Source organism: Ambystoma mexicanum, chromosome 12 (genome assembly GCF_040938575.1).
Source record: "Ambystoma mexicanum isolate Mex_15411 chromosome 12, UKY_AmexF1_1, whole genome shotgun sequence".
In the NCBI taxonomy this organism is placed as follows: domain Eukaryota; kingdom Metazoa; phylum Chordata; class Amphibia; order Caudata; family Ambystomatidae; genus Ambystoma; species Ambystoma mexicanum.
Window position 1 is genome coordinate 33287350 of NC_090936.1, and position 25806 is coordinate 33313155.

At 46.0% G+C, this 25806-nt stretch overlaps 1 protein-coding gene across 3 annotated transcripts in view; it reads left to right on the forward strand.

Annotated features, from left to right (window-relative positions):
* Positions 1-25806, forward strand: part of TTLL8 (tubulin tyrosine ligase like 8) — a 732112-nt gene that overhangs the window by 140891 nt on the left and 565415 nt on the right. For all 3 annotated transcript variants that reach the window (XM_069627869.1, XM_069627868.1, XM_069627870.1), the window contains exon 7: positions 19516-19595. In XM_069627869.1, coding sequence (XP_069483970.1) covers positions 19516-19595 — 80 coding nt within the window. The remainder of the gene's footprint in view (positions 1-19515; positions 19596-25806) is intronic.

Below are 25806 nucleotides of genomic sequence, written 5' to 3' on the forward strand. Positions count from 1 at the left end.
TTTGTTGACTGATCCAGAGCCCAAGTGTTGAATGAGTGCCAGGGCCATTTTAGCACTGGCATATGGCTGTTTTGTGGCAGCGCTTCTACACAGAGGAATTTACAGTGGTGTGTATAGGATAGAAATATTCCAGTATGTTTATTAATGGGCTGGAATTCTTTACTGTCTGGGCTGCTGGTGACCTTCTAGTCTGCCCATGACTATACACTATAACACAAAAGGTATATGTGTGGGATAAGACAAAGTGGGCATTGTGTTAGGGAGAGGAAAAGGAACACGAGGATAGTCAAATGCGTCATTAGATATCTGGCACACTATTTAAGACGTGTCATTTCGAATGGCATTTTTTCAGAGGTGGTATTGCCAAATTGTATAAGCTCTTACCTCAGCGATGGGGCATAAGTATGCACCCTGCAATAGGAGAAGGTTAAACAATTTTCCGATGGGCACACATGTGGTTTACTGCTGCATAATACTCCTGGGTGACCCGACAGCTGTATTATTTAATTGGTCCCTCTTAGAGAAATGCTTGGAAATCCTGTGACTTTTACTACAACTTTTATTGGAAATTGTGCTGGGAAAGCCCCATTGCCACCTATTTAAAAACTAAATAAATCCTGAGTTCTTCATTGGAAATATCATGTACGCCCCCCCACTTTCTAAAGTCACCATCCGCCACTGTTCTCGACTCAAACTCTGATCTTTTCTTGGGTTTCTCTCTCTCTCAGTTTGAGGTATCCGTGGTTCTTATAGGGATCCCAGAGTTATCCGGTTGAGAAAGATTGGGACGAGTAGGCCCCCGACCTTCCCTCTTTTCTTCGCTCTAATGTAATGAGTGAAAATGTCTAATAGCCTCTGCATTGTTCTGAGTGGTCTCATTTGCTAGAGTGAGAGTGGGTTTAATCAATTGTAAAATTGCCCTTTGGAGAAAGGGGCATAGAGAGTTGATAAGTTGCTCTTTAGTCAGTTCTTCAATAACGTCAGGTAATGTTTTACCTTTCAACCATAGTGAGAGAGTGTTTTTGATTCTTTCTCCTAATTCGATAGGTGTTTCGACCCGGATTTAATTTTATGGTTTGCAATTTGTGTCGATAAAAACGACTAGTCTGCCCTACTTTTTGTAAAAGGCTTTCTTTGACCTTGGCAAAGGATGCGGTTCCAGGGAGGTTTAAGAGTTGATAAAATGTTTGAAGCTCTCCTCTCAAAAGGGTTCCTAAGTAACATCACTTCAAATTGTCATTGCATTGGAATTGGGTAGCAAGCCTTTCAAAATTTAGGAAAACATTTCCTAAATCATCTCCCTCTTTATAGGGCTGTATGATACATTGGGTAATGCTAGGTCTTGTCAGGATAGCTATCAACTTCTGCAATACAGTTTAGTTTGCAGGTGATTGGCAGCCTCTATTTGATGGTCTATTAGACAGGTTAGAGCTTCATCAATGGACGCCATGTCGTAGGGCAAAGTAATGGGGTTATCAGACTTTCCCCTTAGATCCTGAATCTGAAAATAATTCTGAGCTGGTGGCAGAGTCCTGCTCCGAACTCCATTGGATCGCAGGGAACTGGTCAGAAAGGTCACGTGGGGACTTAGTGGATGAAGATGGAAGAACAAGTTACTTCTTACCTTGTAACGTTCTTTCGATGGGATGTTCCTCCGACGTACTCCTTATCTTATCTTTGATGTTACCCATTCCAGCTTGCTGTCCTCGGAAATGTTTTCAGTAGAGAGCGCTGCACGTCGACGTCCCTCTAGTTGGTGTCCCTTGACAACCTCCATATCGGCGCCGACATCATCGTGCGTATAAATAGACTCGCGCAGCTTGCGTTGCTCAGTTCCGTTTTGAAGCTTAAAATTAGCTGTGCATGCCTTGGATCCAGCCTATGTAACCTCTCTTCCTCTTTCCCTGGGTGGGGAGGAGGATAGAATGAAGGTAAAGTTATTTTCTGCGTAATGTGAAATTCAGAAACTACTTTTGGGAGGAAATTAGGCTTCACTTGTGGAACAACCTTGTCTTTATTAAAGGTTGTATGAGGAGGTTTGCAAGATAGAGCTTGTAATTCGCTAACTCTTCTGGCAGATGTTATAGCCACTAGGTATACTGTTTTGAGAGTAAGAAACCTTAATGAACAAGAATGGAGTGCTTTAAAAGGAGTACCCATCAGAAAACGTAAGACTAGATTTAGGTCCCACAATGGAACTTGAAAAGGCTTTGGGGGAAAAACATTAGTTAACCCTTTCAGGAATTGGACTACCAGGGGTAATTTAAAATTTGAAGGCTCCTTCGGTGAGCGCTTAAAGATTGACAGTGCTGCGAGGTAACCTTTGATCGTAGCAACTTGAAGACCTGAATTTGCTAAGTAGAGTAAGAAAGATAACACCATTGGTGTACTGCATGAGAAGGGTTCGATATTCTTTTCTCTACACCAGCTGCAGAATTTGTTGAAGGCCTCCTAGCTGAAAGCAACACCTCCAGGACTGTAACGCTCACCTGATTCCCGCAGAGGCGCCGGTCTTGACTGGGCGAATACCGTATCTTCAAAGGTGATGTGTAACACACGGTTGGCTCTTTGGGCTGGACCTCTGTGCACTGTATGTCTGACTCGAAGAGTAAGATGTCTGCAGATAGAAAATATGGGATTAATGGACTGGGGTTATTGGGTGTCTCTCTCTTCTTCCCCTTCTCTTCTCCTGTAGAACCCCAAAGGTTAACGCTCTCACCTTAGGTAAGTGAACGCTGAGCTCTCCATCTGCCTCGGGGCAGGGTGCCGTAACCAGTTTCTTCACTGGATAAGGGTGCAGGCCTCTTGACCTCAGAGGACTGCTGTCCGTCGTTTACTGCACGAACGGTAAGTTCCGAGTATTTCAAATGTCTTTAAAAGTCTTTTGTAATGATGTCTCTTGTTTTGCAGGGTTCCGGCGATGGCGGATGACGGGCTGAAGTGAGTTGAGGATGGAACCCGTGTGAGGAATAGAAGCGCCTGGAAGCACGTAAGTAAGCGCTTGTTGCCTGCTTCACGATGCGCACTAACTGTCCTTTTATCTTGCAGGTACAAGTTCGGGGCTGCTGAAGGGTGCCGGAATACCCACTGGGTTCGGCGTGGGAAGGAGTACTGGCACGTGAGTAATAAAGTTACCCAATGTCTTTAAACGCACCTTCTTTTGTCTTTCAGATGCGGGATGCAGCGCCGAAGGCCTCCGGAGCGTGCGAAGAGTTGGTAAGCTTTTGTCTTTCAGATGCCGGAATGCAGTGCGAAGACCTCCGGAGCACGTGAAGAGTAGGTAAGCCTTTGTCTTTCAGATGCCGGAATGCAGCGCGAGGCGTTGGTGACAGCCGATGGACCAGGTAAGAGAAGCGCTGTCACTGAAGACCGTAATGCTAACCTGTTCTTTCTTGTCTTTATAGGTGTTGCTGAAGACTGGATTCAGGATGGTAAGCCTTTTTCCCTTAGGCCCAGGATCAGATGCAGAAGACACGATGAGCGTTCTGCTGCAGAGGATGCAGAATAACGCAAAGCAAGATTCATCCATCGGGTGTGGTTTAAATAGCCCCCTGTAGTGCTTAGGTGTCTCCTTCCACAGCCACGCCTAGGTAAGAAAAGAGTTCCTGCTTTGCAGAAGAGTTCCAGTGTTCTGAACCTAGGGAGTGGCTCCTGCCCCACCCAACAGGAAAAGTAGTCCCAAACAGAAGAGGATCAGGGGTTCAACTGGCAGGTAAGTAAGCAGCATGGTCTGCTGCAGGTAAGTCCACCCAAGCATTATGAGCCCGGCGCTTCCAGCGCTGGGACTGGGCATCTTTATGAGCCTGGTGCCACTGGCGCCAGGACAAGGTCCAAAAGGTCCCAATTGGGACTGGCTGGCACTCGGAACCGGGGTTATGGGTCTGCTTCCAAGGGAGTCGGGCAAGTCCTGATCTTTTGGAAGCAGAGATCATGACAGCACCCCCCCTCAAGGCCCCTCCCAAACCGGGCTTTTCCGGGGGTTTGGGCTTGTTAGGAAATGTTCGATGAAATCTTTTGATTAGATGAGGCGCGTGGACATATTCTGCAGGTTCCCAGGATCTTTCTTGGGGACCGTAGCCTTTCCAGTCAATCAGGTAAAATAGTTTAGATTTGGAGATCTTGGAATCCAGGATGCTTTTGACTTCAAACTCGAGTTCTCCATCAACTAGAATAGGTTTTGGAGATGTAGCTAGTCGGGTTTGAGGTTGCACGGGTTTTAATAGAGAGACGTGGAAGACCGGATGTATCTTCATGTGAGGGGGCAAGTCCAACTTGACCGCTACTGGATTTACTATGGTAGTGATGGAATAGGGACCAAGGTATCTTGGGTTGAATGTGCGTGGTCCTTTTAGAGGTAGATATTTGGTGGATAACCAGACTTGATCTCCTACTTGATATTGGGGTCCTTCCGATGTTGGTCTGCTCCTTTCTTGTATTGTCCTTTAGCCCTTTGAAGGTGAGAAACGGCTTCCTTAAAGGCTTGGGTGATTGTAGAATGCAGGTGGTCTACTGCTGGTGTTCCAAGATCTTGGAGTGGATCCAACTCCGAGGTTCGAGGGTGACTACCGTATAAAAGAAAAAACGGGGTCTTCCCAGTTCCCGAGTGGACAGAGTTATTGTAGGCATATTCGGCTATCCAAAGGATATCTTTCCAAGTTTTTTCAGTTTGTTGTAGCATGCAGCGCAAATACTGTTCCAGAGTTTGATTGGTCCTCTCGGTTTGTCCGTTGCTTTGAGGGTGGTGGCTGGTCGAAAGTCTCACATCAATTTGAGCCGACCGACAGCAACTTTGCCAAAAATGAGAAATAAATTGACTACCTCGATCCGAAATTAGAACTGAAGGAAAACCGTGCAGTCGGACGATGTTTTCGAGAAATTCTCAGGCCAGAGTTGCTGCTGTTGGTAAGCCTTTGAGTGGAATGAAATGCGCCATCTTGGAGAATAGGTCCAGGATTACTAGGATCGTATTGTATCCGGAGCATGGAGGTAGATCGGTGATGAAGTCCATAGAAAGCGTATGCCAAGGGCGAGGCGGGATGTCAATAGGGCGTAAGAGGCCGGCTGGTTTTTCCTTTTGACTCTTGTTTTGGGCGCATACTCCACAGGACATTATAAAGTCTCTGATATCTTTTTTCCAAGACGGCCACCAGAAGTAGCGCTTGATCTTTTCCGAGGTCTTGGTCATACCGGGATGTCCTTCCATTAAAGAATCGTGATAACAAGAGATTACCTTTTTCTGTAAATCTGTGCTGGGCAGGTATAACCGTTCTTGGAAATATAATAGGTTGTCCTTCACCGTAAAGTCCTTTCCCTGCAGATGCCAATTCCGTATGTCTGCTGGAGTTACCAGTAGCCTGGCTTTATCCTTAACTTCCTCTATGGATTGTGTGGCGATTACACCTAGAATTCTTTGTTCGGGAATGATAGGTACAGGTTTAGGATTGATCAAATGTTCTTCCACTCCCATCCGAGAAAGGGCATCAGCTTTACCGTTTTTTGTACCAGGTCGATAGGTAATTATGAAGTCAAACTCGGCAAAGAATAGTGCCCAACGGAGTTGCCTAGAGGATTGAGCATTTGCGGTTTTCAAATATTGCAGGTTTCGGTGATCTGTAATCACAGTAACGGTGTGTCGGGCCCCCAGAAGATAATGCCGCCAAGCCTTAAAGGCGGAGTTGATAGCTAGAAGTTCCTTATCAGTAATAGTGTAATTGATTTCAGGAGGCGAGAATTTGCGGGACCAAAATGCCACGGGATGCAACTGATTGGTTACTGGGTCCTTTTGTGATAGAACTGCCCCCATGGCAAGGCTCGAAGCATCAGTTTCAACGATGTAGGGGAGTTCTGGGCGAGGATGTTTTAAGATCGGTGCAGAGATAAATCTAGTCTTCAAATTCTGGAAAGCTTGTTCCGCCTCGGTAGACCATTCAAAACATTTGTTTTTCTTTAACAAGGCGGTGATGGGCTGGACTATTCGAGAGAATTCGGGGATAAACCTGCGGTAAAAGTTAGCGAAGCCTAACATGCTTTGAACACCTTTTACGGAGGATGGCGATGGCCATTTGAGAATTGCATCGACCTTCTTTGAATCCATACGCACTCCGCTAGGTGATAATATGAATCCCAAGAATTCAACTTCAGTCACGTTGAAAACACATTTTTCCAACTTAGCGAAAAGTTTGTGTTGACGCAATCTCTCGAGGACCATTTTCACGTGTTTCCGATGTTCAGTTTCCGATGAAGAATAAACGAGGATGTCGTCAATGTAAACAACAACACACACATCTATGAGCTCTCTGAGGACATCGTTCATAAAATATTGAAAGGCGGCCGGGGCATTGCAAAGTCCGAAGGGCATGACCTGATATTCAAATAGCCCATACTTGGTGCGGAAGGCCGTCTTCCATTCATCGCCCTCTTTTACTCGTACCAAGTGGTAGGCTCCTCTAAGATCCAGCTTTGTATATATGCATGCTTTTCTGACTTGGTCCGGAGTTCAGGGATCAAAGGTAACGGATATCTATTCTTAACGGTGATCTGGTTCAGGGCGCGATAATCTATACAAGTTCTAAGGTCCCCTTCTTTTTTTGGAACGAAGAACAAAGCTGAGGAAGCAGGGGACTTGGAAGGACGAATAAACCCATTCGCTAGGTATTGATCCAGGTATTGTCGGAGGTGAAGATTCTCAGGCTCGGTGAGGGCATAAATTCTACTACAAGGAGGAGTAGATCCAGGTATCAGGTCTATCTGGCAGTCATAAGACCTATGAGGAGGTAGAGAGTTAGCCTGATCCTTCCAGAAAACATTTTGGAATTCTAGGTATTCAGGAGGTAACTGGGGAGCCTCCGAGGAAATTGCTGCCAGTGCAACACCAGGTCGAGGGTGACAAGTAGAGACACATTCTGGAAACTGAACCGTTCTTGCTCGCCAATCGATCTGAGGATTGTGTTTCTCTAACCAAGGTATTCCTAGAATAATCTGGAACTGAGGGGCCTTGATCACATCGAACACGATCTTCTCATGGTGTCCATCTTGACTTACTAGCGTCACTTCTTGAGTGGTATGCGTTACTGGTCCGGAGGCTATCTCCGTACCATCCACCGTAGTAATGACGTCCTTTACAGCCTTGGGACAAAGAGTTAGATTCATCCTCAAAACCATTTCATGATCCACATAATTGCCGATGGCACCGCTGTCGACGTAAGCTTCAATCGCATGTAATCGATACGGATGATCAGGGTAAATGAGGACCATAGGTATCACGAAATGCGAGGTCACGGAACTGGTTTTAACGCTCGGCAAGAGGACCTCTATTCTTGTCGGGCGAGGTCGTTTCCCTGCTCAGTGTTTGTGACCTTGGTAACTGCAGCTCCTACTGCCTTCTTGGCTGGTTTCACCGGACAGTCTCGAAGAAAGTGCCCTGAGTTTCCGCAATAGAGGCATAATTGCAACTGTTTTCTCCTTTCCCGCTCCTTTTGTGTTAGTGGTCCTTTCAGGCCCCCTATTTGCATGGGTTCCCCGGAGTCTACTCCTTTGGAAGGAGTTGGTGGTTTGGAAAATACTCGAGCATCAAACTTGGAACGATCAGCCTTCCTGTTCTGCAGTCTGTGATCTATTTGAACGACTAAGTCTATATAGTCCGAACAGTCTTGCGGGGGATTCACTACTTGGGCTAACACATCTTTGAGCTCTCCACGTAGACCTCTATAAAACAGCGTAATCCTTTTGTCCTCAGGCCATTGAGTTTCCACTATCAGTCTGTTGAAAGACGCAATATAAGCCAAAAGGTCTTGATTACCCTGTCGCAACGAAAGAAGCTCATTGTCCAAGGCCTGCCCCTGTGAATGTCTTGCGAACAGTTTTTCCATACTGAGCTGAAAAGCTTGAAAATCATGGAGAACCGGATCATCTTGATTAACTAGAGGGATCGACCAGTCTGCCGCATTGCCACTAAGGTACGAAAGCACGAAAGCTACTTTAGCTTGATCAGTTGGAAAGGCTGCTGGCCGGCATAAGAAATGCAACCGGCACTGATTGATAAATACTGCAAACCTCTTTGGGTCACCAGAAAATCGTTCGGGCGGAGCCAGAGGTACATTCCCAGGTAGGTTGATTTGCACTGGATTCATAGAGGATGTTGAAGGAAGATTTGCCCCTGATGCGGGTAATGGGGTCTGTCCGGCTTGTGACTGTAGCAATTGTCTAGCGAGATCGTCTGTTCGCTCCTTGGAAATAATCAGTTCCCTTCTTAGAGCGTTCGTTTCCTGACGGGCTGCATGCACTTCTGCTCTTAGTTCCCCAAGTAACTGGGCTAGCTGGTCGGTATCCGAGGTTTCCATAGCGCCTGGGCGGGAGTTTTGCGGTAGGCTTTGCTTTCTGTAACGCTCACCTGATTCCCGCAGAGGCGCCGGTCTTGACTGGGCGAATACCGTATCTTCAAAGGTGATGTGTAACACACGGTTGGCTCTTTGGGCTGGACCTCTGTGCACTGTATGTCTGACTCGAAGAGTAAGATGTCTGCAGATAGAAAATATGGGATTAATGAACTGTGGTTATTGGGTGTCTCTCTCTTCTTCCCCTTCTCTTCTCCTGTAGAACCCCAAAGGTTAACGCTCTCACCTTAGGTAAGTGAACGCCGAGCTCTCCATCTGCCTCGGGGCAGGGTGCCGTAACAAGTTTCTTCACTGGATAAGGGTGCAGGCCTCTTGACCTCAGAGGACTGCTGTCCGTCGTTTACTGCACGAACGGTAAGTTCCGAGTATTTCAAATGTCTTTAAAAGTCTTTTGTAATGATGTCTCTTGTTTTGCAGGGTTCCGGCGATGGCGGATGACGGGCTGAAGTGAGTTGAGGATGGAACCCGTGTGAGGAATAGAAGCGCCTGGAAGCACGTAAGTAAGCGCTTGTTGCCTGCTTCACGATGCGCACTAACTGTCCTTTTATCTTGCAGGTACAAGTTCGGGGCTGCTGAAGGGTGCCGGAATACCCACTGGGTTCGGCGTGGGAAGGAGTACTGGCACGTGAGTAATAAAGTTACCCAATGTCTTTAAACGCACCTTCTTTTGTCTTTCAGATGCAGGATGCAGCGCCGAAGGCCTCCGGAGCGTGCGAAGAGTTGGTAAGCTTTTGTCTTTCAGATGCCAGAATGCAGCGCGAGGCGTTGGTGACAGCCGATGGACCAGGTAAGAGAAGCGCTGTCACTGAAGACCGTAATGCTAACCTGTTCTTTCTTGTCTTTATAGGTGTTGCTGAAGACTGGATTCAGGATGGTAAGCCTTTTTCCCTTAGGCCCAGGATCAGATGCAGAAGACACGATGAGCGTTCTGCTGCAGAGGATGCAGAATAACGCAAAGCAAGATTCATCCATCGGGTGTGGTTTAAATAGTCTCCTGTAGTGCTTAGGTGTCTCCTTCCACAGCCACGCCTAGGTAAGAAAAGAGTTCCTGCTTTCCAGAAGAGTTCCAGTGTTCTGAACCTAGGGAGTGGCTCCTGCCCACCCAACAGGAAAAGTAGTCCCAAACAGAAGAGGATCAGGGGTTCAACTGGCAGGTAAGTAAGCAGCATGGTCTGCTGCAGGTAAGTCCACCCAAGCATTATGAGCCCGGCGCTTCCAGCGCTGGGACTGGGCATCTTTATGAGCCTGGTGCCACTGGCGCCAGGACAGGGTCCAAAAGGTCCCAATTGGGACTGGCTGGCACTCGGAACCGGGGTTATGGGTCTGCTTCCAAGGGAGTCGGGCAAGTCCTGATCTTTTGGAAGCAGAGATCATGACAAGGACGTCATCCGGGAGATCCCAATCCTTATAACTCAACCTTTCAGAAACCAAGCGTGAAAGTTGAGAGTTCTGATGTCTGGGTGGAGAACCTGACCTCCCTTCTGCGAGAGAAGATCCTCTCTTTGCGGAAGACGATTTGGAGGGCAGATGGACATGTCCAGAAGGTCCGGGTACCACGTTCTCCTGGCCCAATCCGGGGCAATTAGGATCATAGTTTTCCGGAATCTTCTCAGCCTCCTGATCATTTGAGGAATGACAGGGACGGGAGGAAACGCGTACAGAAGTGGAAACTCCCAGTCTACTATGAACGCGTCCCCTAGAGCTCCTCTCGGGGGAAATTCCCTTGAACAAAACTGATCGCACTTCCTGTTGGTGCTGGTGGCGAACAGATCCACTTGAGGGGTTCCCCAAAGAGCGAAGATCTCTTGAAGGACTTCCTGAGCTAGCTCCCACTCCTGGGAGACTGTGCTCTGCCTGCTCAGAGCGTCCGCCGTCAAGTTCTTCTCTCCGGCTAGGTGAACTGCCGATAGAGAGATTCCTTCCTGAATTGCCCAAAACCAGAGCTGCATTGCCTCTCTCCACAGTGGCAGTGACCCTACACCTCCCCTTTTGTTGAGGTAGTGCATGGCCACTGTGTTGTCCGTCATTATCGGGACGTTCTTCCCCTGTACTGATGGCAGAAAAGCTTTCAGCGCTAGTCTGATTGCTCTCAGCTCCAACAGGTTGATATGTAGTCTGTACTCCGATGGAGACCAACAACCGCTGATGGTCAAGTCGTTGGCATGGGCTCCCCACCCCGTGAGTGAGGCATCCGTGACCACTCTTATCTCCGGCCAGGGTTGCCAAAACTGTTCTCCTTTCAAAATGTTCTCCCGACAGGCCCACCACTGAAGGTCTTGAGCCACTCTGTCTGGGACTTGAAGGAGATCCGACATGCTTCCTGAGAATTGCGACCATTGGGTTCTTAGTGCCCACTGGAGGGATCTCATTCCCAGGCGAGCCTCTGGCACAAGGAAGATGCAGGATGCCATGAGGCCTAGCAACCTCAAAAAGTCGAAGGCTGGAAGACGGGCATTTTGAAACTTGGTGACCATCTGCAGAATATCTTGAGCCCTCACCTCTGGTGGCGAGGCTTTCCCCAGGGAAGTGTCCAGGACAGCTCCAATGAACTGGAGTCTCTGTGATGGTATCATCTGTCACTTCTTTAAGTTGAGGGAGAAGCCCAGCTTGTGAAGGAAGTGGCAGACATAATCTAGCTGGATCTGAGCTTGTTCCGAAGATACTACTCTGATCAGCCAATCGTCCAGGTAGGGGTAGACGTGGATCCCTTCCCTCCTTAGACTTGCAGCCACTACCGACATTAGCATGGTGAAGACCCTCGGGCGGAGGTCAGCCCAAATGGCAGAACTCGAAATTGATAGTGAGAGTTGCCAATTACGAACCTCAGGTATTTCCTGTGTTGGAGATGGATTGGCACATGGAAATAAGCATCCTGAAGGTCTAGAGATACCAACCAGTCCTGAAGCTGGAGGGCCTGGAGGATCTGAGAAAGAGTTACCATCTTGAACTTGTCTTTCCTGAGGAATTTGTTCAATTCTCGCAAGTCCAAGATGGGTCTCAGTCCTCCGTCCCTCTTTGGTATTAGGAAGTAGGGGGAATACCAACCCTTGTTCCTCTCCGCTACGGGTACTGGCTCTATGGCACCCTTCTCTAGCAGGTCTACAATCTCCTGCATAAGGAGCGGGTCTGGAAGCTTCAAAGAGTTGTTCCCCGGTGGATGACTCTGAGGGGTGTGTAGGAAGGGCAGGCAGTAACCTTGGGCAACTGTTTCCAATGCCCAAGCATCTGATGTAATAGCCTGCCATTCCACCAGATGTTGAGTTAACCTGCCCCCTACAGGTGTCTTGTGAGGGGAGACCTCAGAGGGGTTTAGGAGCGGCTGACGCAGATGCCGAGGGTAAAGTGGCACCTGCTGCTGCAGCTTTTGTACCTTTGACCCGTTCACCATGGGTGAATCGTTTCTGGCCCCTTTGAGCTGGCTGTCCTCTGCCTTTTCCGAATGCGGAGTAAAGATGGAAGGATCTACCCCTCCAGGAGGCTCCTGAGGGGCGATTTGGGGTCTGCCGGATTGCAACCCCAAGAGATTTTGCTGCTGCCTTGGATGTTTGTAATCTCTCCAGGCTGTCATCAGCCTTCTTTCCAAATAGAGAAGTGCTGTCAAAGGGCATGTTCAGAAGTCTGGTTTGTACATCTGGAGCAAAACCAGACTTCCACAACCACGCAAATCTGCGGATTGTGGTACTTGCCGCCATGGCCCTGCTGATATTGTCAATAGAATCAATGCCCATTTGAAGGGATTCGCACATTGCATTCTTTCCATCCCTGACGATGTTTGACGATGTTTAAGAATGCTTCCCTTTCTTCTCCTTCTGGGAGGCAGTCAGCCGCAGATGCGTGCAAGTGGCGTTAATAGATTTAAACGCCATGCTACATGCTGGAAAGACCTTCTTAGACATAGCATCACATCTTTTATCTTCCCTGTCCTGTGGAATAGTAGGGTATGCAGACCTACTATTTGATGAAGTAGCTGCCTGTACAACTAAACTCTCTGGAGTTGGATGCTTGCTCAAATATTCTGGATCTGAAGCAGATACCCTGTATTTAGCAGAACGTTTATTGTTTACTGCAGGGATAACTTCAGGAGTTTCCCAATTTGCAGAAATGTTTCTCTGCAGAGCAGTATGAAAGGAAACAACAGGATACTCCTGTGGACCTTTATCTAAAATATCAATGAGGTCATCCTGTTGAAAAGAAGGTGTAGACCACCCCATGAATTCCACTATTCTGGCCATCAGAGCCCTATAAGGGGTCTCAGCATGCTCCCCAGGGTCTGGTTTAGCAAACTCTACTTCTGGAGAAGTATCTAAACGACTTGCCTCATGTAGAGTGTCCTGAAGGTTTTTTAACCTGTCCTCTTCAGAGATTAATTCCTCTGGCATGGGTGTTGTAGTCCTTTGTAAACCAAAGGGTCTCTTATGGTCGGAATCCTCCCCTTCCTCATATATAGAGGACAAGGCTCTAAAATAGTCAGACCTACGATAAGGTTTAAAACCCATTTCTAGAGCAGAAGGAGCCAAATTGGTTGTCAATGGCTGAGAAAATGTTGAGGTTGTCGACGTGGAAGTCAACGGCTTCGACAATCCCGAAAAGGGCGTCGAAAAAGTTTGAAAAGACCTTGATGTACTCGAGAGGATCGGGATCGCACTCGGTGTCGTTGAAATTGTCGACGGCATCCTCGACGTAATGGTCGAAGTTCTCAACACCTCCACTGTCTGAGATGTAGTGACAGTTGTAGGTCTGTCTTTTATCGGCGTCGACAGAGGCGTCGAAGACGGCGTCAATGCGACCGATTTATGCGTCGAAGGGCCCTTCGACAAAGGCGTCGATGACACAGATATGTGAGTCGAAGAAACCTTCGACGGCGGCGTCGATGACGCGGTCTTTCTGCCTTTACTCGAGGATTCATGACGCCCTCGGGCAGTTTCTCTCGCTGGGTTCAATGACTCTCGGCGTTTTGATTTTTTGGGCTTTTCACCCAGGGTATCACCTTTAGACGTCTCAGAGGGGGTCGAGGCCGCTTTCTCGAAGACGCTAAGCATTTTCTTACGGAATTCCTCCCACTTAGATGGAGAGCTGTGTTTCGTGGGGCAGGTGACCCTTTCTGGGGATGCAGAGGAAGAAGAAGAAGAGGCAGATCTAAGACGCCTCCTCTTAGAGTGTTTTGAACTCGAAGACTGATGGGAACCGCTTCAAGACCTTGAACAGGAATGTTTCTTGTGACGACGAGGAGACGAATGTCTCGACTCTGCCGAAGAAACTTTCGAGGGAGTAGAAGTTTTAAGTCTTACCTCTTTCTAGCTTCCCCTTACGCTCCTTCAAGGCTTTCGCCATCATGGACATACAGTCCTCGAATTCCAAACAGTGATGTTCTCATCCCAGGCACCACAAACAGATCCTGTGAGGATCCGTCAATGACATTTTCTTCCCACAGTCACAACACTTTTTGAAACCCGACCGTGGGGTCGATGGTTCGGATGAAAAAGCCATCGAATTTAGATGATATCATAGAAAAATAAACAGAATCTTCCTGAAGAAAGGAACTGAGCGACACGGTTCCGAGGCCCACGAAGCACGGAAAAACTGAACTGAGCAACGGATGCTGTGCGAGTCTATTTATATGCATGATGACGTCGGCGCCGATATGGAGGCTGTCGGGGGACACCAACTCGAGGGACGTCGACACGCAGCACCCTCTACTGAAAAAATGTCCAAGGCCAGCGAGCTGGAATATCATCAATATCATCAATATCATCAAAGATAAGATAAGGAATACGTCGGAGGACACAATCCCTTCGAAGGCTGATCACTGTAAGTCCCTTCCCTGCCAGAAAGGTCCCCAACCCACTTTGCTTAATGTAGGTATGTGGCTGTCAGACCTTCCGGATAATATGATCTCACTGTTTTAACTGATATGTTGTAAGAGGAAGGGTATCAAGAAGATGATTTTGAAAGAACAAATCTTGATATTGAAGAGGAATATGTGTTAATTCCTCAGACTTCTGTACAATAATCTTTCCCCCCTTTGGTGGAATTATTTTGAGGAGAATGAGATCTTCAATTTTCATCAGTTGAACTGTATCCCACATCTGACACCATATGTGAGACATGCATTGTATCAAGACAGACACAGACTCAAAGTAATAGTTTGAAAAACCTTTATTTGCTAAAGTTCTAGGGTTGGTGTAATACCTAATTAGCCCTAAATCTAAAGGGATTGTTCCCTCAACTGATGTTTCCAGGGGCCGTCGAGGTCTGCAAGTACACAACTAAATCTGCTTGTGTCTAAACCTATGCTTGCCCTCACTCTTTGACAAAATGTGGTAGGAAGTCTTCTTAAATGAAAATAGTGACTCCAAAAAGAAATATAAACCAAAGCTGGTTTTAGGTGGTTTTCCCACCATGTGTAGTTCTGCCAATGTCATAAAAATGAGTGCAATAAAAAAAGAGTTGTCCGTGAAACCTTCTCCACAGGGTTCTTGCGATATTTTTAAACAACCTTCAAGATCTCTGGTTCCTTGGGATTCCCTTCCCCAAGCTTCAATTCTTTCAAGTTTCAAACAGAATACCACGCAGTTCCTCGTAGGCTTCTCAAGGTTCCCTGCCCCAAGCTCCTGCCTCTGTGTTTAAAAAATAAGTATTCAGCGTTAGTGGGCCCCTCAGGGTTCCCTTCCCCAAGCTAAGCCATATGATGCAACACACAAAAGTTCAGCTTCCAATAACTATGTAGGCCTCTGAGGGTTCCCTTCTCCAAGATTAGGCCCTCTTTTACATAACACAAAAGTTCTGCTTGTCAGACGCTCCCTCTGTTAATCACAGTTCTTTCAGGGTCACTATCAGAGACTTTAGAGAATGCCAGGCTCTTTGCTCCTACTTAGCGCCACCACTTTGTTGGATAACCCATCTCCTATTCTTCTACTTTCACAAGTCTCTTAACTTCCTTTTCTTGGAGTTTTCTGCACCCCTTTGCACATTTTCCATGCCTTTCATACTTTCTTCTCGTTTTACCGGGCAACTGTGGCCACTTGCACCTGTTTTCTTGCTCCTTTTCACTTTACTGTTCCTCTTGCACACTCTTTCCTTTTTATCGTGCTCACTCGCACCCTTTTCTTGCTTTTGGGATGCTTGAACCCTTTCCTTGTTTTTGGGGTCGCTTGCACCCTCTCTTTGCTTTCGGGTTGCTTTCTGTGTTTCTTTCCCTTTTCTTTTCTCTGCGCCTCTAGCGCTTTTCACTTTTAAAGTTCATTTCTCCTTTTAACTCTGCATGTCTAGTGCATTAAACATTGTTTCTTTTCCATCTTCTTTCATTTCGCAACACTTGCGATTCGCTTTCCTTGGAACTTTCTTTACTTTCATACCACTTGCAACAATATTTCAATTCCGCTCCAGCCACTTGCACGCTACCGAGTTTCTCTCTTCTTTTCTCATGAAACTCACAAGTAAGCACAGCGCTAGCAAGTGGTTTTCGTCCTGTTGCTTGGGTCTAGGTCGGGGTCTCACCACGTGCCCTCTGACACCCTTGGGACCGGCACACGTCACAAGGGAATGAGCAGTTCTTTAAACACGGCCAGCGGCTTGCAGTTGAGTACCTAGCTCCAGAACCTTGGAGACACGGCTCCCTACCCACGCTGCAACCCCTCTGGCATACCAGACCAGCATTTTGGCACTCCGTTCTTTTCCAGGTTCGCCCGGTCCTCCTCACTGCTTCCCTCTGCTGCTTGGCTCCCATGCTCGACACAGCATCTGCAGCTCGCCCATTCACCTTTGCAAAACCACACCTTTTATAGTCCTCAGTGGAGTCAGGTGTGCACAGTTGGGGAAAAGTACCTGACCTTGCCTGACTCTTTTAGTGGGACAGTTCAAAGGTGTAAGGTGGTAGGCTTCACTTTGTATTCCTATGTTGTTTTTATGGGTAATCTTCATTTCTCTTGGTCACCTCTTCTTTGCCCCAGTACTTATTGGCAATGAGGAGGGGGAGGGACAAGACCAATGAGGGTTCTTGCAGGTGTAAGAAACTCATGGTGGCAACAGTAAAGACAGACACAGTGATCACAGTTCAAGGGTGTTTATTAAACTGTATCATGGGTGAGAAAAACGCCTAATCTAAACCTAAAACTAAGATGGGAGCAAGCTCCGACCATCAAATATTAAGAAAGCAGTCCTAGTGGCGCCTTGTCCAATAAAAAGGGCCCATACTAAAAAAATGTTTTGTCAACCCTTACAACTATGTTACAAAAACAGTGTGGGATAATGTTCTCAAGAAAAGAAAGACGTGTTCACCAAATGTTAAGTCAGGATGATATGGCGGGACCTTCCCCACGTTTTTTAGCACAGGACAAGGTAACAGTTCCTTTCAATGATGCCAGATTTTCCGGGGCCAAGTTTCTTTTCCTGCAAAAGTCTCTTGCCTTAGAAAGCCGGCTGTACCAAAACAATAAACAAACAAAAGTTCCTTTTGGCAATCTTTTCACCTTGGCCGACTGCTCCTCGACCCTGATCCCCCTCAGCCAGACTCTGATCCTTTCTGCAACGTTAGCCTCCCTCAAATGGGTTCACTAAGGCCTTTCACTCAAAAAAATATCACTTAACAGTCTCAATGTCCTTTTCACCAACTATCCATTGTGGACATCCCTCAGCCGGGTTCACACTTGCCAGTTCACAATTAACAATTCGCAGGCAACCCTCTGTCGGGTTCACTTTTGCCAGTTTCACAATTCTCTTAGGTTCTTCTCTTTAGTTAAGCTCAGTTCTCAGCCCCCAGTCAGGCTTTCCTTAAATTCCCCAGCCAGGCTTCACACAGTTAATTAATACCTGGTTTTTGGGTGTGTCACTGGTTAACCGGATTTGTAGGATCCCTCAGTCGGGTTCACATTTCACACAGTTTTCTCTTATACGTAAAAGACTTTTGAATGTCCGAGGGGCTTGGCTCAACCCTTGTAGGACCACTTTGACACTTTACACTAGCCTCTCCTAAGGCCCCTTGGTCTTCATAGTTTCAACAAAACAACCCAACCCCAAAAAGGCTTCAGTCGGAGTCCTTCGAATGAGCACCGCCACAACGCCTGACCACTCTGCTTCTGAGCCTTTACTAGGTTTTGTTTAAAGTTCAATTACACAAGTTATTTTTCATCAAGATTGCCACCTGCAACCTTGGGCCCAGCACAGTTTGGTTTTTCTGTCTTCTTGGACTCACTGACTGTGCTGAACTGTTAAGAGTTGCTTGTTTCAGTAGTCAAGGATGGCACCACGGTGGCAAGCACTTCTCCCTGCTTTGGTTATCAGCATGAGAGGGCCCTGTGTGCCGTTGACACCTGTCACAACACACGTCAGCTGGACTTCCCGGTCAAGGGCAATTCCCTCCTCGTCGTCCCTCCAGGTCTCTCCGCCTTTCTTCTCTATTTGAACTGCCGGTCTGGAATAGCTGCTCCTTGTGCGTTCGGCCTTGCTCAAAGTGTGCTTTCGTGCTACGCCTTTTATCCCTGTTGGGAAGGGAAAGGGATGTCAGGTGTGCGTAGTCATTGTCAATTACCTGACTCTGCCTGACCCTTGTGTTGGGACATGTCAGGTAAACAGCTTGGGTGTTAGCCCGTTGTCTGTCACAGTGTAGGAAAGTGTGCGTGTTGGAAAGGGGGGGCGTAGAAATTATGAATATCCTACGAGATAGGATGGGGAAAGGGTGTCATAAGGAGGGGGTTGGTTGGTCAAATCGGAAAGGTGAGCTTTGTAGGGTTTGTGAATTGAATAGGGAGGCCGTGGGAAGGGAAAGGGTTTGTCAGAACAAACTGGGAGTTTGGGAAATAATAATCAGAGGGAAGGGGAGGAGAATCACTGGGAATATTCAGGTAGGACCCAGAAAAACAGGGATTCTGGCAGATATAGTTTCCAAGTGAAACAGGGTTTGGGTTCATAGGATCTGGGCAAGAGAGATTCACTGAAAGGAAATGAGGCAGATGTGCTACAGCCCAAAAAGGTCTCAGGGGTCCTGTACTCCTCTCCTTCTTCCCCTGTATAATACTGTGTCCCTACCCCAAGTACAACCCCAGGCCTCCCCCTCCAGGTGATCCTCTCTCGCTCACCCGCCCCCAGGGTTGGGATTTGAGAGTGTCAGCCCTTCCCTGGCCACCTGAATAAGGGATTCTCAAGGTCTGCTCATGAGTATATCCTCAGGGTTTTCACACAGGGTGAAGGGTAATAAGGTGGGTGAAATTGGGGAGAAGGGGGAACACCTAGCTTGATTTTTATATAACCGGGACTATTCCCTTTTCCCCATATTATCGTTCTTTACTGGCGATTTGGAATGGTTGGACGGATATGAATAAGAAGTCCTTTGAATTGAGTTTGGGAAGGACCTGTTGATGTTATAACCAAACAGATTTGTTTCCCTCCGGTTTCTGTGCTTCCCCACTCTTGTAATTCTACTATGATTGGACTTTTCTTCCTTATTCAAGAGGGATGGACCCAAATATCCTATGAAGGCTTTGGGTATGTCTTCCTTACCCCTATCATCCTAATAGGGATACAGGTCTTGCCTGAGGGTCACCCAGATTTGTTACCCTGGAATCCCCAACACAGGGGATCCTCCCTCATTTGTCAACCCCCAGTGTTGGGATCCAAAAGTGATTGCCCTCCCCTGGCCATCTGAATAGAGGAATCTCGGGGCTTAACTGGGGGAATACCTCAGGTTTCTCACAGTATTCAGAGGATAAGGCAACGAAGCAGATAAATGTATACGCCTTGAATGTATTGTTGCATGCTCACCTGTCTGTTGTACTGTTTACTGGGGGGTGCACTGTAATTTCCTAGATGAAGATAGGTAGGAAATAACTGGATGATCTATGTTGCCACTTCCCCAAAGATTATGTATTTTTAGCATTTAATACTGTGAAAATGTTTAAGTGTAAATATAATTTTTGTGGGCTTGATGCCTATGAACTATACTTTTTCACACATGTACAATAACATTGATTGCTGCTTAGTTTCATATTGAATGTGCAAACGTAAATCGTAATTTCTTTCAAGAATAATTATCAAATACACGCTTACTGTAGAGATGTTTTTTGCATCGATAAACTGGATATGTGGTTGATTCATTATAGTTCTAATCCAGCCCTAAATTTCATTAAAGATGAAGAAGATAAGTCCTTGGAAGAGGAACAAGAAATGTCATCCCCTTTTCAATGTTCAGACAGTGTTCATGATATAATGGTAGGATTACATTTATATACATTTTTCTACAACGTAATCTTGAAAAAAATGTGGTTTCATTGTTTTGGATTTTTAAACATTTGGATGATTTACATTTGTTCATAATTGCATTGTAAGCACTGGATAGATGTGTGCATATTGTTCAGATTGCCTCTTAAGCCATCGCTTTCTGACATAGCATTGCTTCAACTGTGAGATATCTGCCGGCACAACTGCTGTGTTTTTTTTATCTGCAGGGACTCCTGGCATGGTATCGCTAGGCACTCATGGGCAGATGGTCATTGTTTCTGCATGTTGGAAAGCTAGGGTTATGTGGGTAAAATGACAGCAGGGCCCAGTTCCTCATCGTTATACAGTGAGACGCCCATTTTAAATGTCTCAGCTCAATAGAGGGAGAACTATATAGTGTCAGTCACTCTGAGATGCTGTCCGCTGAGGCCACTTCCCCTTTAATGCAGCCGGATATTTGGTTCCCCCATCATACAATGGGTCACGGGTAAACCAATGACTCACCCCACTCAGTCAACTTCCAAGATTTGTACCAGATAAATAATGCTCTAAATCCTGCCAGGCTCTGCTGGCACCATATTACCAGTTTGGTCGTAGTGCTGCCAGAACTGGGATGTGGAGAAATTTGCATGGGACATAGCCCCATGCCAATGTGGGCTTATCCAATCAACTCCACCAACCTGCTGTGATAGGTATTTCCAACTACTCGTCGGAAAGTGTAGGAAACAAAAGGCAGGGAAAGCTCTTTCCATTCATGACAGAGAATACCATTGCAGGTAACATGCGTAAAACCTGTAAATAATATCCTTATTTCATGTTAGATATGACATAAGACTCCCCTCCACACACCTATTCCCACTCCCCTTCCCCCCTCAGTTAATTGCTCTTTGCACTATTTTGTTGAATGATTCAAGATGTAATTTTTGCTCCCAATTTTATTTGTTGTTGTTACTTTGTATTATGTTGTTCCATTGTACAGCGCCTTGGTGTAAAGCGCTCTATAAATCAATCAATCAATCAATCAATCAATCAAGAAAATCACACCACAACCGGACTACCATATATTTTACCTTATTGTTAAAAATGTATTATCCTATATAATAAAAGGCCAGGTGTATGTTTGTCCGATACAGTCATGCGCAGTAGAGACTGCCCGCATCGCCTGTTGTCACCGCTAGAGGGAGCTGTTGCCTCAGGAATATATAGTGGTCCTACAGCGTGAATGAAAACCTACTGTATGTTCTGCCTTAGGATATATAGTGGGCCTACTGTGTTGATGAAAACCTAAAAAATATTTTTTCTATGAACATGAATTACATTCAATTAAAATCACACAAAATATACCACACAATATATGGACACTCTGAAAAAGTGTCTTTCCTCACGCACTTTGGCCAGTGTAGACAGGCTTTCACACTAGTGTTATCATAATACAGCCAATAATAAAAATGCCTTTCCAAATCTAGTTGGGTTTTCAGTTCTTTCTGCTACTCGAAAGTGTAAATATTGTTGGTGTTTCTCACTTTTGCTGCACAACAGATAGATTGTATTTGCTAGTGACAAAGTTTGATTTTCACCTGGGGATAATATTCTTCCTTTTTCTAAGAAAAAAGCACGCGTAATTCTTTTGGGAAAGCTAGTACCAAATAATGCATTTTAAGGCACGTTGGAAGAATAATATTGATTGAAATTAGATGCTACATTTTTAATATCATAGTTTATAAATTATTTTTCTTATGTGAACATAACAAAAACAGTTTCCTATTACATTGACATATTATATGTGTGCTAGTTATTTTCAACCTAGACAATAAATTGGCTTTTCTTTTCATTGTGGTTGATTTTATGTTAAAAACCTTACACAATTTACGACATGTTATACAAAATACATTAACGATCAACATACAAAATCACAGCATAGATCCAATTTCATAGTTATAAATACTCCTAAAAAAGAAAACCTCTTTTGAGGAAGGCATGGTATCAACAGCAGACACAGACACAAAAAGATGCAAGTTTTCAAAACCTTTATTTTTTAATGTTAAAGTGTTGGGAGAATTCCTAACTGGGAGTAGTCTCTACCATTAAACAAAAGAAAACAAGCCCAAGTCAATCTAGTCAAACAAATTGTCTGTGTTATAAACCTAACTTTGCCCTCATTCTTAAAAAAAATACGTGAAAATGGTATATGCTTCAAAAGAAAATAGTGTTTGAAAAGCAAAGTCAGAATAGATTTTATAAGCAGGTGACAACTCCCTTCCCCACGTTCAAGGCACAGGGTCACAAGAGTTAAGAAAACGATAGGTGGATTGCACAGTTCTCTCAATGTGGCACACTTTGGCTTGCTGGTACGATTCAACAGTTCATTCTTTGGCATTAAGTGTTTCTCAGTTCAAAACAGTTTATTTAGGCCTCTTTGCCTTGAATCAAAAATTCAGTTAAACATTTTCTTAAATAGACCCCTCAGGTTTCCCTTACCCAAGTCTGGGTCTTTCTTGACACTTTCTCTTTGGTAAAATGAATTCTGGTTTCCCTCGTTAAGGCTCGAGGCTGTCTTTGCTCTTTACAGTTCACTTTGTAATTCACTCAAGTTTCCCTTGTTTTGAGCTCAGGTTTTGTCATTCACCTTCTTTGTAACACACTTTCACTTAGGCTTCCCTCAGTCGGGCTCAAGCCGTCTTTCATTTTCACTTTATGACTCTGGTTCTCAATATTCACTTTGTAGGGTTACCTTCTCCAGGTTTCTTCTCGTTACCTCATTAGCGTCAAAGGCTTTCGAAACTGCACAATTGTTAGATACTCCTATGCATCACCACTTCGACGTACCATTCAATATGATTCACAGTTCATACGTGATTTCTCAACATGCTAAAGCTTTCTGGTATTTGTAGTTCCTTTCACAAACTATCACAGGCTTCCCTCGGCTGGGCTCGTGCCTGCCATTTCTTTATTATCAGCATGCTTTCAAAATATTTTGCAGCTTTCTTTCTTTAGTCTCACGCTGCAGTTCAAACACATCTCACAGAGACTTTCGATAATGCGATTTACCTTCACAGGACCACTCTGTTACTTTGTAATAAATTGCGTTGCTTTTAACAATTGACCCCTTCGTCACGCGATTATCATCATTCGCGTAACCTTCATTTGATACACTTTCACTCGCTTGCAACACAAACCGGTTGTGTTTATCTTGGTTCTTTCTTCTTCGCCTTGAATGCAGCTATAAAGGTCTTTACCAACGACTCCTCTGCTCCTCCCGAACTCCATCATTCACCCGGGTGAGGAACAGGCAACCTTGGAATACTTCAAAGGAAGGCTCTTGTTACGCTCACCTGGCTCCCACAGAGGCGTCGATCTGAACTGGACAGCTGCGGTCTCCACCAATGTGACGCGTAGGGCTGAGATGATGGACTGGACTGGCCCACCTAGCTTCGTTTGCTTGGCCCGTAGGAATATTCTTCTGCAAATGGAGAAAGGGAATTAACCACCCGTGGAATTGAGTGTAAACCCCTCCACCCCCGCTGTTCTCCCCACAGATCACCTTTGATGTCCCCTCTTATAGTCTCACCTGATGGTTTGAAAAGATGAGCTCTCCATCCTGCATTGAGCGCAGGGGCGCGTTGATAACCAGTTGCTTCACTGGCTCGAAGGAATTGGTGAGTTCCAGAACAATATTGACTCCAAAAGGTATGTAGTTCGTAAGAGTTCAAATGCCTGACTTTCACTCTTGTCAGATTCTTTGCAGGTTGCAGCTTGACCCTAGTGAAGAGTTCCTCGTGGCAACCGTTAATATTCTGGTAAGGATTTGTATTTTCCAACACAGTTCGATAAAATAATGTCGATATGTAACTTGTTGCTTTCTCCCTTATTCAGGCGCTGAGAGAAAGTATGAAGTCTCGGGGAATAATACCTCCGGCGTAAAATCAGGTAAGTCTATTGTGGTGAGGAAGATTCCCCTTGATAGTGCCTTTGTTTCACCTTGCTGCCCTTTTGTTTCCCCTTAGGGGCCAGGGTTCGGCGAAGCTGCGCCGACCCGTGAAGAGGAATTGTACCCCCGGTGGTAAAATCAGGTAAGTCTATGGGGGGTAACTAATATTCCTCTGTGTATTCCCTTGGCTCACCTTGCCGTTCTTGTCTTCTTCTAGGTGCCAGAATGTGGCGGGAACATGCAGGAGGATGCGGGGGAATGTGAAGATGCTGCGAAGGCCGGTGAGTTCAGCGCGGCGCTGCAGCAGGCGAGGCGGCGTGCATAAAATAACTTCTTTCTTCCAGCTCGAAGGCGCGATGGATCGGGAATTCAGGTAAGGGTCAAAGGTATTGCTCTTGTTCTAACCTTTTCTCCTTCTTTTTCCCCTTTTTTCTAGTAGCTCCAAACTCGAGGCGGGCGTGGCAGAAGACTGGATGCAGACTTGCAGGCACGGTGAGCGTTACGCTGCTGGATGCAGAATAACGCGAAGCGTGTGCTGCTCTTCGGGCGTGGTTTAAATAGCCTCCAAAGTTGTCCCAGGTAAGTATTCCTCCCCAGCCCCGCCCGAGTAAAACATAGTCCCTAGGTAAAATAGTCCATTCCAAGCCTCATTTCCCTTGGAGCTCTTGCAGCATGGTCTGCATCAGGTAAGCTTGCAGCATGGTCTGCATCAGGTAAGTTCTACTCTATGAGCCTGGCACCTTTGGCGCCAGGACTCACTTTCCATATGAGCCTGGCACCATAGGCGCCAGGACTGCACCCAAACAGCCCCTAGTAGGGGTTTTTGGGCTTGCTCAAAATAACTTGATGCCTGCTTCCGGGGTTGCTGGACCTGGTCTGGGTCCCCGGGGGTAGGCATCATGACAGCACTCCCCCACCAAGGCCCCTCCTAAAGTCGTTCTTCCCCGTGGTTTTGGTTTGGGAAATTTCGTTGGAATCTTCTCACCAATCGAGGTGCATGCACGTGGTCACTAGGTTCCCAAGACCTTTCCTGTGGTCCGTAACCTTTCCAGTCGATTAAATAAAAAAGTTTTGACTTCACCATCTAGGAGTCCAGGATGTTCTTAACCTCAAATTCGGGTTCCCCGTCTATACGGATGGGGTCTGGTGGCTTGGTTAGTCTTATCCCTGGTTGCACTGGCTTCAAGAGTGACACATGAAATACGGGGTGAATTCGCATATTAGCAGGTAAGTCCAACTTGACGGCCACCGGGTTGATGATGGCCTTAATAGAGTAAGGTCCCAAATATCTAGGGTTAAAGGTCCGCGTTCCCTTGAGAGGTATGTGTTTTGTGGCCAACCATACTTGATCCCCTATCTGGTACTGTGGAGTATCACTTCTATGCCGATCAGCATCTTTCTTATATTTCTCTTTCGCTTGTTTTAAATGTGCAGTTGCCTCCTTAAAGGCTTGTGTAATCGTAGCGTGTAGATGGTCCACTGCGGGCATTTCTAAGTGTTGGGGTGAGTCAAGGTCTGAGGTTCGAGGATGGTGCCCATATATGGTATAAAAGGGGCTTTGTCCAGTTCCAGAATGTACTGAATTATTGTATGCATATTCGGCGATCCAAAGAATGTCCTTCCAATTACTCTCAGTCTGATGTAACATACAACGCAGGTGTTGTTCAAGAGTCTGGTTGGTCCTCTCCGTTTGACCATCGGTCTGGGGGTGGTGACTGGTCGATAATCTCACGTCGATTTGCGCCAGTTGACAACATTTCTTCCAAAAATGTGAAATGAATTGACTGCCCCGGTCAGAGACCAACACGGATGGAAATCCATGTATACGAACAATGTTTTCGAGGAATTCTTTGGCCAGGATTGAGGCTCAAGGTTATCCTTTTAAAGGAATAAAGTGGGCCATCTTGGAAAAAAAATCCACAATAACTAGAATGGTGTTAAATCCATTACAAGGAGGTAGATCAGTAATAAAGTCTAATGATAAGGTGTGCCATGGTGTAGGCGGAATGTCTAAAGGTTGTAAGAGTCCAGCTGGTTTTTTCTTTTGACTTTTGTTTTGGGTGCAAATGCCACAAGACATCACAAATGATTTAATATCCTTTCGCCAGGTGGGCCACCAGAATTGTCTTTTTAATTTAACTTCAGTTTTTGCAATACCTGGGTGCCCCTCCATTAGGGTAACATCATAACGGGAAATGACTAGCTCTTGTAGTTCCTTGTGTGGCAGAAATAGCCGCCCTTGGTAATAAGGCAGATCATTGGTGACATAGTAGT